General features: G+C 42.5%; 1 protein-coding gene across 7 annotated transcripts in view; it reads left to right on the top strand.

Moving 5' to 3' along the window:
• Positions 1-15,276, top strand: part of BAHCC1 (BAH domain and coiled-coil containing 1) — a 110,580-nt gene that overhangs the window by 51,285 nt on the left and 44,019 nt on the right. For all 7 annotated transcript variants that reach the window (XM_083148800.1, XM_083148799.1, XM_083148804.1 and 4 more), the window contains one exon: positions 4,095-4,277. In XM_083148800.1, coding sequence (XP_083004926.1) covers positions 4,095-4,277 — 183 coding nt within the window. The remainder of the gene's footprint in view (positions 1-4,094; positions 4,278-15,276) is intronic.

The raw sequence follows: 15,276 nt of genomic DNA, 5'->3' as shown, positions 1-15,276 counted from the left end.
CACCAGCAGACGCCATGTACTGTGCTTGTTAGAACTAGGCTATGTGTCCTTAGAGTATAATATGATACTGAGCTAATTTAATGAATATTTTAGCATAGTTTTTATGGGGTTAAATAGAAACATTTTCCCTTTTTCCCTACTCAAAAACCGCACTTGGGACACTCACTTCCAAAGCATCCAGGCACAAGCAGTTTGGTAGTGTGGGAGGACCCCCCTCCTTATATCTTCCCTCCCATCACCAGCAGCCCAGACCTGTTTTCTATCAGAGGCAAATTGCTTTCTGTGTGTTTTTCTTTTCTGCGCTCCTACGTTTAGCAACACATGCTGCACAAGGGGGAATCGGAAGGGGGTGGCGGTCTGGGGGGGGGGGGGGGGCTGTAATTTTGCAATTGTAGGCTGCATATTGGATAAACCCCTTACTGCCAAAGCAGTCAGAAGAGCATTGCAGAGCAATTAAATATTATGAGACAATGCGTTACGATGCTCCATCCAGCCGTCATGGGGTTACTGTGTCCGTGTTTCCAGGACTGCGCTCCCATGAGAGATACTTGCCATATGATCTCACAATAAAAGTTTCTCTTTTTTATGGTCCGTGTAACTGTTTCCTTTGCTATTTTCTTCTGTAAACGGCTGCTGCTGGCCTGGCAGGTCCTGTTTCTCCCTCTGCTTCCTCTTCATCAAACTCTTATTAGCCCTGTATGGTCCATGTGATAAACAGCACAAGACGAGTATTAGGATCTTGTGGATCATGTACTTCTGGGGTAAGTAATGAGGCGGTATGGTGTTTCGTCCTCTGCTTGCAACTCTAATTGCAAGCCTCAGAGCTTAACCGTTGTAGTTTGCTAAATTACCTTTATAACATCAGGGGCTTTATAAAGCTTCGGAGCTATTGATTCCACCAACTTTGTTATGAAACCGCCTACCAGCAGAGGTGGTAAAGGCATATTCATTTTAAAATCCTGTGTTTACTTTGTCGTATTCCGCTAGCAGAGGTAGTGAGGCATTGCAGCCCACATTGGAATTAACCGTTGGTGAATACTTTTGGCTAACTGTAGGCTTCTAATAAAAAAAAAAAAAATATATATATATATATATATATATATATATATATATATATATATATATATATATATATATATATATATATATATATTGCTGTAATTGTCATTTGAATCTTCTGCTACAGTATATGTGGCATCCATTCACGTTTGTTCGAATGTGTTCTGTCAGTTATTTACAAACATTGTTCTAAAACCCGATCCATTTGCTTCCATTGTGTAACTTGCAGTAAATGGACAGAGCCAGCTTAGAACACAGATGACCTGTCACGGCACTGATACATTTGAGCCTATATTAGTACAAAGAATACACCTGCTAGTGGGTGTTAGGCGTAATAATGTAGGATTACAGTAACTGGTCGCTGTGGTGTTAGTGCAGATTTGCACCCCTGAGCTGTGTTGATAGATCAAGCTAAAAGGCTGTCCTTTTGATACACCTATACTGTCCATTGTGATCTTTTTCCCCTCTGCACGTTCTAGAGCTTTAGGTTGGGATTATAACTAATTTATGTTTCCCAGAACAGTTGTGCATGCATGTTAATTGCAGAGATTCTAAAAGTAGTTCAAATGCTCTATGGATGACTGACACGGATTGGAAATCCCCTCTCAAGTGCCATGGGCGTGGCTTGGGATGTGGGTCTGATGATTCTTCCGCTCGGCATAGTTTTTGTTGGGAACGTTTCTGGAAAGGCCAGCGAGCAGATACTGTGTGAGTACTGCACTGGTCCCTTAGGTCTGTGCTGCACAGACTCCATTCTTTTCTCACAGCTGTCTGTGAACTGGCACTGCACGGATACAACTGGGAACAATATGACAAATGTATTTAAAAACACTGAGGTACTGTTAGTTAAAGGTTGGTCACAAACAGTCATAACTATGGGAAAATGTTCACTGCTCACTAAGCAAAGCTGGCATACAATAATAGAGAACACATTGTACAGGTTTCATCTGTTGAGTGACACACCTAGGAACAGGGAATGTATTTAGACTACCAGATGGGAATTATCCATGAGTATAGGAGACTTTATAGTCTGTAGTAGAGGGAAGGATCATTTGATTACCTCTGCAATTGAATGCTGGGACTTGTAGTTCCACACCATCTGGAATGTTACACAGGTTTCCATATAAATATAATCATGGTGCAGGATTGTGTAAAGGAAGTCTAATCTGGATAGATGTTCATGATGCCTAGCTGGGAATCGCACATCTGGGATTCTCTCTGTCAGGTGACTTAAGCAGCTGGTGGAAAAGAGGGGAAGTCATGAGAGCTGGGGAGGCCTCCTACAAGATGTGAGATTTTTATAGTGCCCCGAAGGCTGGGAGTGAAGGGAACTGATCATCCAATGATACAGTACACACCCTGTGCAGCTATTGCACATGACATTCATAAATTATGGTCTATTCAGGTTCTTTCCAACTCCTGTGTTACGCTATTGTGTCCATTTTCTGTTGCTGTTACTTAATACGATGTGGCTAAGGTTGACAGGGTTGGAAGGTTGACACAAGCATTAGGTCAACAGTCTAAGTCATGTTTTTTTTTCTTTGAGCAGACCTCTGCTGACAGGCGGTATTTCATACCCTACCATCCACTATGGCATGGTGGCAGAATATAATAGTGTGCCGTGCCCGAAGCATGATGAGTGCAGCTGTACACTTATGCTGGATACACACCAAAACAATTTGGGCACAATTCCATCAATCTGGATCCAAGTCAGACCGATTGGATGCAGATCCAAGTCAGACCGATTGGATGCAGATTGGGTCAAAATCGTTTGATTGGATCCGATTCCGGTCCTACCTGTATTAGATCCATTCATCTGAATACGGATGGGATTGGGATTGGATCATATGCAAATCAGATCGCACGATTTGCATCCAATCCAAATAGTTTTGGTGTGTACCCAGCATTAGACAGGGTCCATGTCGACTATGTTGACATTCAGGACAAAAAAATTAAAAACACACGTTCACCTTTTTGACTGTTGACCTTCCAAACCCAATGCATGTCAACCTAAATAGTCAACCCATAACACGTAAAGCCCCATACACACTAGGTCAGCGGTTCTCAAACTGTGGGTCCTGACCTTCTCCGCATGGGGTTGCGACTCCATGTTGCTGACCATCAGGCTGATGACTTTTCTAATCTCAGTCAGTGATTCAAGGAGTCTGAATAATCTGTGGAATTGTCTGTTATATTAGACTCCTCCCATCACTCTGTGCCTCCATAATGCTGCCATGTATGTGCTGTCTGCTGACTACACATGTGATGTTATGGTATATCAGACTCCTCCCATCACTCTGTGCCTCCATAATGCTGCCATGTATGTGCTGTCTGCTGACTACACATGTGATGTGATGTTATGGTATATCAGACTCCTCCCATCACTCTGTGCCTCCATAATGCTGCCATGTATGTGCTGTCTGCTGACTACACATGTGATGTGATGTTATGGTATATCAGACTCCTCCCATCACTCTGTGCCTTCATAATGCTGCCATGTATGTGCTGTCTGCTGACTACACATGTGATGTGATGTTATGGTATATCAGACTCCTCCCATCACTCTGTGCCTCCACAATGCTGCCATGTATGTGCTGTCTGCTGACTACACATGTGATGTTATGGTATATCAGACTCCTCCCATCACTCTGTGCCTCCACAATGCTGCCATGTATGTGCTGTCTGCTGACTACGCATGTGATGTGATGACCTTCTGCAGGAACTTGCCGGGGTCCTGTCATTATTTTTATTGTCTGATGGGGTCCCAGAGCAAAATAGTTTGAGGGCCCCTGCCCTAGGTGATCTTGTTAACAATATATCTCAGAAAGGGACACTTAGTAATTATAACCAGTTTGATGTTTCTGTAGGTACATTCTCCGGTGCTAATGGTATTCCGCAATGTGTTGTGTGGTCTATTATCAGTCAAGATCATGTATATTTACATTGCTCTACTGGGACTTTCTGTTTCTATTACTCTCCAGTACTTGCCGATTAATCAATCAAAGTCACAAGCCCTTTTTTTGTCTCTCTTGCAGCCAGCACCGGTTTGATGGCGAACTCCTCACCATCTTTCATGGGAAGTTTTCTGAGCAGCAGCCTGGGCTCTGCAGCAGCATCAGCGCACCCAGCGGCCGCATCCTCCTCCCCTTCCGAAAACACCTACAGGGGACCGCATGGGGCTGGTGCCTCCCAGATCTGGTTCTCTCACTCCCATGAAGGTCAGTAGCACTTTACCTATTGTTATTAAATCTGAATACCAGAAGGTGGAGGCTGCTGCTTCCTTTTCCTCTGTCAGGGTAGAGGCTTGATATAGGAAACATGGCTGCAGACAGGGTGTTTATCAGTTTGTACTGGAGTAGAGAATAGGCCTGGGTTTTGAAAGTGTTCTGTTTGTTGCTGACCATTTCCCTTGTTCTATATTTAACAACTGTACTAGAAAAACAATCTCTTATGTTATATAGTGTATCATAAATGACTGTCCACCTTTCTGTGCAATTCTATTTGGTGAATGAGGGAACTATGTAATTTATTTTTTAATAAGGGTTGGGGGTAGTTAGTCGTTTTTATCCTATGTAGTTCCCAATACAGTGCAGGGAGACTATCCCATGGACCACTGAATCTTCTTGTTCCATCTCATGTTACACATTGAGGAGGCAGACTGATCGGTATCCGTTTCCTGGAAATACTCTAGTTATTAATATTGCCTTCCTGAGTGCTTTACTTTTATATAAGAATGGTACATGTAGTTAGAAAACGGTACCACATGTCGGACCTTTTACCTGAGCTTACAACATAGACTAAAACATTTTTTAGCCAATTACTTTATTAATTCTGCTATATTTTGAGACCAGTCCAAGGATTTCATGTTTCTGAATTCATGTATTGCGGCATGCCATATCAAGTGCTTTGCTGAAATCTGAATAAGCTATATCCACTGATCTACCCTGCAATGTCACTTTATTTACTCAGTGAAAAGAAACCAACTAGATCTTTTTGACATGATCTTCCAGCAGCCATCTATGCTGTCTTGACTGTTCTAATTTAACTGTAAATGTTTGATCGTTCAATTTAAGTAATTCAATGAATTGATTTGAGACTTGCAGGTTTCTAATCATTTTCTTCTCCTCTGCCATTTTTGTGTAGCGGTATTACAGTTGCTGTTGACCAATCACACAGAAGTATACCAGTCAGCATTTTTGTTCTTGTGTAGCTAGTGCTACTCCTAGTTCTGTCACTTTAGGGGTATGCCAGCTAGGCCCCTTTATTGATCTACTTGAAATGTTGGAGAGTTTAAGGAACACCTCAGTAGTAAATACTTCTGTACAATAAACAAACTTCTTTCCAACCCTACAAACCTTTCAGAACCATTGTTCGTTTTAGAGTTTATATAGTTGTAGCGACCAGTAGCGTGTAAATGATATACAATACACTGTATAAAGTGGCGAGTAAGTATACTGTATAGAAAGCGGTTACTTCTGAATATTGGTTTGGGAACATGTCCTCACTTTCCCTCCAGAAGCCTGTGAAACATATAAGGGACCTCTGGAAGTCTGTTGTTGCCTGAGGAGATCTATCATCCTCTTGTATCTTTTGACCTCTTGTGCATGGAATGTCAGCAACAAAGTCTGTGAACTGTAGCCCAGCACTCTGATGCCCTCATCTCCTCCTCATAAAAACCTGCTTAGCAGCTTTGTCTACAGACACCTGCAGGCAGAGGCTTCTAGTCTTCATTCAAAGAGCTTTGACTAGATATCCCTTGACCTGATCAGCATGCCAATGACTGTACTTCTAATAGTCATGTTTGCTAAATAGCATAAGCTAGTATACAGGCTGCTGTAAACCCAATTTCACATTGTACCCATCGTTACAATTATTCCCGTTGTTCTGGGTACCAAAGTCAGTCATGGTGGTATATCTACGAAATGTGTTTTTTTTGTATCTCTTGTCGTCAGTCTTTAAACCCAAGAAAATCAATATCCTTGGTTCAGGGGCTAAGGCACATTTATGGGCAGTATTTTTTTTGTTTTGTCAATATGTATGTGTATTTTGAGCCCCTGAACCCAACATCGATTTATTTGGATTTGTGGTGATTTTAAAATGGATCTAAACCTATGAATATCAGCCTTTACTAAATCTACCTCCTGGAGTTTAACAAATAGACCTGTCAGTGGTAGAACTTAAGGGTTGTGGGCCTATGTGCATAATCTATCATTTGGCCCCCCTCTTCCACCCCAACTTCACTTGGCAGTGGGTGATCAGGGGTGACTGGAAGAGGGCGACATGGGCAGCAGTGGGGCACTTAGTCCTCAGGGGGACTTGTGTACTGTACCTGCTGCACCAATGGTAGTTCCACATTTGAAACCCGTGCTCTCTGGTACATTCTGTGCATTTGTGTGGTGTGTGTGTGGTGTGTGTGTGTGTGTGTGTGTGTGTGTGTGTGTGTGGTGGTTCTGTTGTTGCTAGTCAACAAAGCAACAAATGTATTTTTTTTTTTAAGTGTACTATCTTGGTTTGTTAGGTAGATTTTTGAGATGCCTATTGTGAATTGCATGTGTTTTTTTTTTTTTTTAAAGTTGTAATATATGTTAGGTATTATGTTCTTTCCAGAAAAAATGCTAGAAAGTGCTGATGTTCCTTCAGAAATGCTCCATTCTGTTTGACAAATTAAAATTGAGCCCAGGTTGAGTATCCCTTATCCAAAATGCTCCGGACCAGGAGAATTTTGGTTAACAGATTATTCTGTATTTCGGAATATTTGAATATTTCAATTATGTATTTTGAATTATCTGGCATGTATGCTGTATAAACACATCAACCACATGAAATACACACAAATATATTGTATTTGTTCAAAAAACAAGGTTTCCAAACATGAAACAAATTTTGTGTACCATGTCAGGCACTGCGTTTGAATGCCAAGCAATCATTTTCTTGCACATATATAGTGGCAGTTACATATCATGTCCCCAGTAGGGCTGTTACATATGTCCCCAGTAAGATTTTAGCGAAAAAAAATAGTTTTTTCACTTTCTGGAATGTATGGTTTTTGGAATAATTTGGATACGGGATACTCAACCTGTATTTGTTTTTTTCAAGATCAGAAACTTGTGTGTTGGTTAAATAGTAGTGATATGTTGATGTATGCATTGGTAAATCACCCGCAGTTGTCTCTACCGTGGAAAGTTAAGAGAATGAGGGGCAGATTTAATAAAGAGTGATCTTCTTACTCTTATGTCTGTTAAATTGTGCTCCAGCCAATCCGCTCCTAATTGTAATGTTTGACACTTCGCTGATTGGCTTCAGCACCATTTAACATGCATAACAAGTGATAGGACTATCTCTCTCTTTATTAAATCTTCTCCTAAGCATTTTATTTACATGAAAATGTATCATATAATTAACACCTGTGTGTGGACTCATTGCACATGTAATAGGTTTGAGATCTATACAAAATAAAATCTAACACATATACATTCTCCATGGCTTTTTCAGCCTTGGTGTATTTCTATAATCTAAAATATCAAGCCATGCACTATCCATACGCTAACATTTGTGATAAAAGATGGGTCGGGCGTTGTGAAGAGCTCAGGGCTGTGAGAGGATGCCACCCGTGCAATAATTTATACCTTCTGGATATTCCACGGTCCGCTTTAAGTAGAAGCCTTTAGCAACAACTCAACCACTAAGTGGAAGGCCACGTAAAATCACAGAGCAGGGTCAAGGAATGCTAGGGCACTTGGTGTATAAAAAGGCTCCAGTGCTCTGCTGATTCCAAAGCTGAAGAGTTCTGAAATTTCCACTGGCAGTTATGTAAGCACAAAAACTGTGCAGTGGACGTTTAATTGAATGGGTTTCTGTGGCCGAGCAGCTACATGGGAAGCCTCACATCACCAATGTCAAGCCTCGGCTGGAGCGATGTACAGCACACATACGCTGTTCTGTGGAGCAGTGGAAATGTTTTCTGTGGAGTGACAAATCATGCCTAGCAGTAAGAACGGGGTCCGGCGCTGCAGTCCCCGGCATTTAAATGCCAGGTAAAAGCCAGGTTGATCTCCCTTGCAGTAAGAACATGGTGCTAGTGTGCAAACTCATTATGGCTGGTAACTAGTATATTTTAGAATCTATATTATACCCTTCTACATGCTGCATAAAACCTCTGCAACAGACACGCGCTAGCTTTCCTGTTGGAAACTATTTCCTGTCACTGTTTATGTAGAGTTTCAGTGTTTTGATTTGTTCTTTATTGCGCAGAAGCTACTTATGTCTGACCTAGGCTCACTGTCTTTCTCTAGTATGTACCTTCTTATTCGGTTTCTGTTTCTTCCAATGACTGGGTTGCCTCAGTCTCTTTAATATGCAGCATGAAGAAGGGAGGAGAGTAGGGGGGGATATTTCTGATGTGGAACGAGCCAGCTGGCATCTTTTCAGACTAGCAGCCAGGCATGATGCCAGGGCCTTGAGCCAATACCACCTCCCGCTCTCACTTTCTTTAACTCTGCGTGTTTCTGTCTGTCTGTGACTGAACTAATTTGGGAGGAATTGGGGTGTGGCAATAGATAGTCTTACCCTTTAACTATTTGGTTGCCACGTCTGACATGTGCCATATATCAGATACAATTTTTTTTTTTTTTTACTTGCTTGGCCTGCACTGAAAGGGTCAAATTTTGATGTTTTCAGTTCAGAACATGAAGGTTGTGTAGTCTTGGAAGACCTGGCATCACTCATTTGTCACTTTTGGTCCGGTTATTCTATGCATCACATCTAGAATCTCTAGAGCAGACTAGTTTGGCTTTAACGCTGTTGTGGAACTACAAGAACCAGCATGCTCTACGGCCAAAAACCTACAGTCCTAGAGTGCTACGGATTGCCACAATCTGTTCTTGTGGGTGAACTGCAGCATTGAACATAAGCCTGTAGAATGTTTTGCCTTAAATCCATTGAAGGGCTGCAGTCTGCAGCTGGACGCTTTTAACCTCCCATTTCATATATTGGCTAGATGAAATTGCGGGACATAACATTTTGTGTTTTGTAAGGTTGAGTGATTCGTTTTTTGGGCTGCCTTCATATCCTGGAGCTCTTCAGTACTCCCACAGCTTTCACACACCCTTCCCAAGCTCACAGTCATGTAGCAGTGCTCACATCTGCTTATCCCTTCTCCGTGAGGACTTCCTGCTGCCCAGCCTTGCTCATCACCAAGAGCTGTGAGCGGGATTGGCAGAGGCATCTCCTTTTTAACCCCCTATAGTTCTTTGAGTAGAAGTTTCATGTGAGCGGTGCCAGCTGCATGATTGCAGTGCAGCGTTAAAAAGCCTCTTTCACAGTCTTGTGTGCACGTGCCGGAGTCCTGTTGTGGCATTAGGAGCGTGGCTACCAGTTTCCAGTTCATCACCCAAGCTTTTATACAAAACTCCCTTTGTTTCTGCTGGTTATTTGGGGAATTGAACTTATATTACACTTATTGTCTGGCCTTTTTGATGTATGTCAATATTAACTGTAAATAAAATCTATATACATTATATATGTACTGCGCTTTTGCAAGTTCTGGTTGGTGCTTGTCACGTCCATGTTAAGTGAGGTCTTGACTATACATCGGCACAAGATGAATCCTATCTATAGATCTCTATAGCAGTACCAGTGTCAAGAACACTGTTGCCAGCCGCTACTCCTCAAAAGCCTCACTTATGCCTCTAGTAACTTATGTTTTCCCATGACTATAGTTTACACCTACTAAATTGCCACATTCACTCTGTGTAGGTGACTGGTTTGCATTGTTACCGTGGCTTGGTTTATTGATATTACTGTGATAAGTCACGTTTGTGTGGGTCGCTGCAGTTCCCTTCTCTTTCTCGAATTAAATGGGATTGGATTGGGATATGCCCTCTGTATATAAATGTCAGAGGCAGGTGCCACTGTTTTACTTCCCAGCTAGATGCTAAAGTTACTGATATGCTGAGAAATGTTACTTTGCATGGTATATTAAAAAGACATTGGGGCAGATGTATTAAACCTTAAAAATAGATGGACGCAAGAGGGTGATCAAGAGTGATAAACAACCAGCCAATCAGCTGCTAACTACCATTTTTCAAACACAGCCTGTAACATGAGAGGAGTGGATTGGCTGGTCATTTATCACCCTCATGTTAATTTTTTTATTTCTTTTTTTTTTTTAAGGCTTAATTTATCTGCCCCATTCTATGCAAAGTGTCATATTTGTGTACAAGGTGAAACCAGAATTTCAGTTCTAGATCCTGCTCTCTGAATTTTCCCGGGTTATATAGCCCCTACTGTACTGTAAGCTATGTGTATTTATAGTGCAAATTTCCTTGCTGCTCTCCAGCACAGCGTGGGTTACGTGCTGCTACAGCCGCCAGGGGGCCCGGGTGTGTCTGGGATGTGGGGAGAAGGGAGTTGGCAGATGTAAATGAGCCCACATACAGATGTTGTTATTGACACAGTTGTTCTCTCCGATATCTAATCCTTGGTCTGGTCATCTGTGACCGGGCTGGGCCCTGGCACCTTTTATAGCGTAGAAGTAACTTTGTATTAAATGGGTGGGGTGTGAACGTGTACTTCCTACTTCAACATAACTGGTAAATGTGTTTAATACATATCTTTTTGTAGTTTTTACTTTGTAAATGAGAAGGTCTTATGAATTATATATAGAAACTTTGCTCATGTACTTATTGGTATATGTATGCTGCTACTGGATTATTCAGTGTTCTGTAATATTCTCTGTTTGTCAAAACCTCCTAAAATATGCATACTTTAGGACATGGGGGGGTGGCAGGAGATGATAAATATGGCTTCCATCCCTGGATGGTGACTTGCAGCAGGCGGTGCGCTCTTTGGCAGCGAAGGCAGAGTGTATTTGTGCCAGCTCTCTGCAAGACTTCCCACAGTCACCTGTGTATTAATAAACCAAGACTGCACTAGTGGCTGCTACACCTCCCATATCCACCCGGAATCTCCTGTGGGGTTGGGTGTCAAGGAAATACCTGGCGTTACCTTTCATGTATCTGCCAAAGCAGCCAGCAGTTTCTTGTGTTCTTCAGCCATACTCGCGCAGCATAAGTAGATTAGCAGAGTTGCCTGGTTTTTCTTTTAACAGTCTCTTTGCTGGGTTTGACTGATGGTCAAACATTTTAGTAGTTTCTCTGCCTCCTGGTTAGGACAGTTGTGGGCAGACTGCTGCTGTTCAGCATTTAAACTCTGTATCACCCATCCAAATAGTTGTAGTTTATCGGAAGTAAAAAAAAAAAAACTTTCGGAGACAGACTTTCTACTGTTTTAGCCTATGGAAGTGCTTGGGGTTCAGGCTACGGGACTGACCAAAGCTATTTTGCAGTCCTTGAGCACCAATTTATTTTGATTTTTTTTTTTTTTTTAAACTACAAATGTAGTACAGTGCAGCGCACTGCATACATTGCAATTAAAAGGGTTCACCTTTTTATAACCCCCCAAAATGGATGCGGTTGGTAGAGGTAAGGCACCAGATGGTTTCTCTCCACCCCACACCCCATATTTTACGGGCACGCTTTTTGTTAACTGTTCACTTGCCTCTGTTCTCCTATGTAATGTTTATTTGTGTTAACCAATATTTGGAAAAAAATAAAAAAAATGTGCATATCCACTGCTGGTTAACAAGCTCCTTACCTCATCCTCCAAATTCTCCAGAGAGTTTCCTTTCCCTAGGTGCCCGCTGGAAGTCGTTTTGTAATGCCATCAAGAGAAATTACACCTTTGTATTTTCTAAACATCACACCCTCTGTTCACTCACCACATCGCCAAGTGCTCCCCCATCCATTTTTCATGTGTCTCTGCTGATACGGCTTCCTCTCCTCCTCCTCCTGTCTTCAGGCCTTGAAATAAAATAATTTAATTAAAATTGCAAACAATCAAAATTCCTAACATATTCCAAAGTTAACCCTTTCATGACAGAGCTGGTAGCGATCACTTATAAACATCTGGCACATAGGCCAGTATTCAGTATTTCTGTAGTTGATATTAAAATGTGCGCACAGTAAGGGGGATATTCATTCACCGGCGACCATCTTCCGAAGGGGGAGATGGCTGCCGGGCCCTATTCAATGCTGTCTTCCTTGACCGCATTGAGCAGGGGATCTCTCAGAACGAGCCCCACTTCACAAGCAGTCGGGCTCGTTCTGTCAAACAGCCGGGATTTGCCAATCTCCTGGGCACCGCTCTCGACCACGCCCCTTTCTCGCCCTGCGGCAGGTGGGACATTGAATCCCGCCTGCGATTTCTCGGTCGAGCTGACCGAAAACGGGACAGGGTCACGGCTGTCGAGCCAGCTCGACAGCTGTGACTCCCACATTGAATGCCCCCCTAACTATGTTGCATGGACATTGTATTATAACATACAGGAGCACTACAGATCCCTCAAAGGAAGCACTCTTTTTCTGATTTTCTGAAGAAACTAAATTTATGTAAATGACTTGTTCTGGAAATACACACATATATAACTGTCGTTTCTACCGTCCCCATCTAAGTAATCCAGGCTTTCTCCATTCCATTATGAGTATATATGCCAAGTGCTGTTTCCTACAGACAGATGTCGGGCTGGTCTGTTCATGCTATCTGTGTTACGCACCCTCCCTAGCCTGTCTTTCTCCATTTTTTTTTGTACACACAAAGGCTACTTGTCTGTCTGTCCTTGAATGAAACCATTTCAGTCCTGGCGTGGGCTCCAAGCTTCAAAGCGTCTGCACATTTTGTACCCGGGCATCTCTGCCCCTTCACCCTGGGAATTCCTAAAGCACAGCTGCACGGAACCTCATTCTGTGGGGCTCAGAATTGCCAGTACTGTTCCTGGGCTTCAGATGAGATAGATTTTTTTTTTTTTTTTATCCAAGGGGCAGCTGTTGCAATTCAGTCACAGAGCACTTCCTTCAATAGCCTTCCTATTCTCAAAGATCCCTTATCTCCTGCTGAGGGAGCGGTCTACTTAACTGTGTTTCTGCAAAGACATGCCCTTCCAGATGTAACTTCATATGGCCGTGCTATATTTCATGAGACTTTCCATGTGTATGAGATGAGCTGAGCATTATTGGAATTAATCAAGCGGTACTATTAAATATATTGGTTCACACCAACTGTAACGTTCTACACACTTTATTGATCTTAAAGAATGCAGAGGAAGTGTGTGCAAGATATGCATAGGGGCAAAGATGCAGATCAGCATCTTCTACATGCATCAGCATCTTCTACACTATATCGAAGGCGAAGCAATGGCTTAAAAAGCTCACCACTGCCTCCATCTGTCTCAAGCCACTGCAAGATGCATAGCAATGGCTGCTTTATAATTGGCACTACACTCTCTTCTTATCAACTAAGTACATATGGGTAGAGCCATTGTTCTCCTGGCACAGTTTTAGCATTTCCTAATAGCAAAACTCTGTCAAGGCATGCTGGGATGTGTAGTTTCACAACATCTGGAGAGCCACAGGTTGGCCAGGCCTGAACCTGGAGGATGAGGCTATCAGGATAAGTCATAGAAAATATCAGCACACTCTGAGGAATGTGTGCTCTGCATTGATATGGGGACTTTTTGGCCACTGTTTTCGGTCAAGGCCATCTGATCATATACTTGCAGAAGAGTAATTTTGGCAGAACGCTCAGTAGCCTAGTACTTTTATGTATCTAGCCTAAGACCAAGGGTAGTAATGATTGTATGTGCTGCTGAAATCTGATGTCCTCTTAGGGGGTGGTAATTCAATCTGTACCGATATTTGACAGTCAATGTATTTGAGGCGATTAATGAGGTTGCACTGTGCACGCTGCTGAGACCGCTTCTGCTATACTTTACAGCTCTGTTGCTGTGTGCCCTGAAGTATACTAGTCTGAAAGTGAGCATGACAAGTGGCACAAGTTTTCTTCTACCATCATGGAGCTGTGCATTACTGGGCAGTGTAAATGTATGCAACTCTATTTACTAGGGGAGGAAAACTATATGGCCGATTTTTTTATTTTTTATTTTATCATTCTGTGTGTGCAGTAGTCTCTTGGTATATTGCCTCTATGCTGCCGGCCAGGGCATGTTGGGCGACTTAATCTGCGTAGAGACCGCAGGTTCTCAAATTCAGTCCTCAGAACTTCACACAGTTTAGATTTCAGGTCACCTGTGGATTTATAGGATGTGACCGTTAATGATACACAGTGCAACTATCTGGTGACCTGGAAAACGTAACATGTTTGGGGTCCTGAGGACAGACTTGGACAGCCGCTGCACTAGAGAATTGTGGATTGTTGCTCAGACTGCACACTTAATGTTATTGCGCAATATGTAATTCCGTTGCCGCATCCAGGAACATGCCGTCATTTAACGATATCTTTAGATCTGCAATGTCGCAGATTTTATCTTTCCAATTTAACTGAAAAGGACAAATCATCCAATGTATCGTCTAGTTCAGTGGTAGCCAACTCTAGCCCTCGAGAGCTACCAACAGTTCACATTTTCCAGACAACCTAGCTGCTGCACTCATTAATCACTGACACATTTTCAAAGATACACAGATGGAGCTAATTAGCTCACTTGTGATTCTGTGAGGAGACCTGCAAAACTTGCACTGTTGGTAGCTCTCGAGGACTAGGGTTGGCTACCCCAGGTCTAGTTTATACCCAACTTAATTGTCATAGGATCCGTTCCATACGACTGCACTGGAAGACTCGTTTCTTCATTCGCTCAGAAGTCTTTAGCTTCCTTAGTTATTGTACCAATTCTGTAGACCACCTTTTCTTGCCTGCAGCGTGTCCGGCCGCTCGCTTGCCTGCCCGCCCACTGTCAAGGTGCCCATACACGGTACAATGATTCTGTGTGATGCGCGCTCCCGTGGGCATCCCATCACACAGCACATAAAGTCTGTTCAGCTTGTGCTTTTACAATTGCATCGTATCTAGTACAAGAAGTACGGTGCTGTAGCACATTGTATGCTTGTTGTACTAGATGCTATGCAATCTAGTACTATAAAAGCACAGAGTTCAGTGCACCATGTATGGGCACCTTCGGTAATACCGCCTGTAACGGAAGTCCAGCTATGTTACTTGAGATGTTGGGAATACTACCTTGATGCATTAATGCAAACTGATGTAACATAAAACTTGACATTTGCGGTAATCAAAATTTGCAGTACTGACACAACTCTGATTTTTACCCGCAAGTTACAAGTTCTATTCTTTGTTGTAACAGGTTGGAGGGAT

Source organism: Crinia signifera, chromosome 6 (genome assembly GCF_055691185.1).
Source record: "Crinia signifera chromosome 6, ASM5569118v1, whole genome shotgun sequence".
Taxonomy (NCBI): domain Eukaryota; kingdom Metazoa; phylum Chordata; class Amphibia; order Anura; family Myobatrachidae; genus Crinia; species Crinia signifera.
This window is presented reverse-complemented; position numbering and strand designations above follow the sequence as displayed.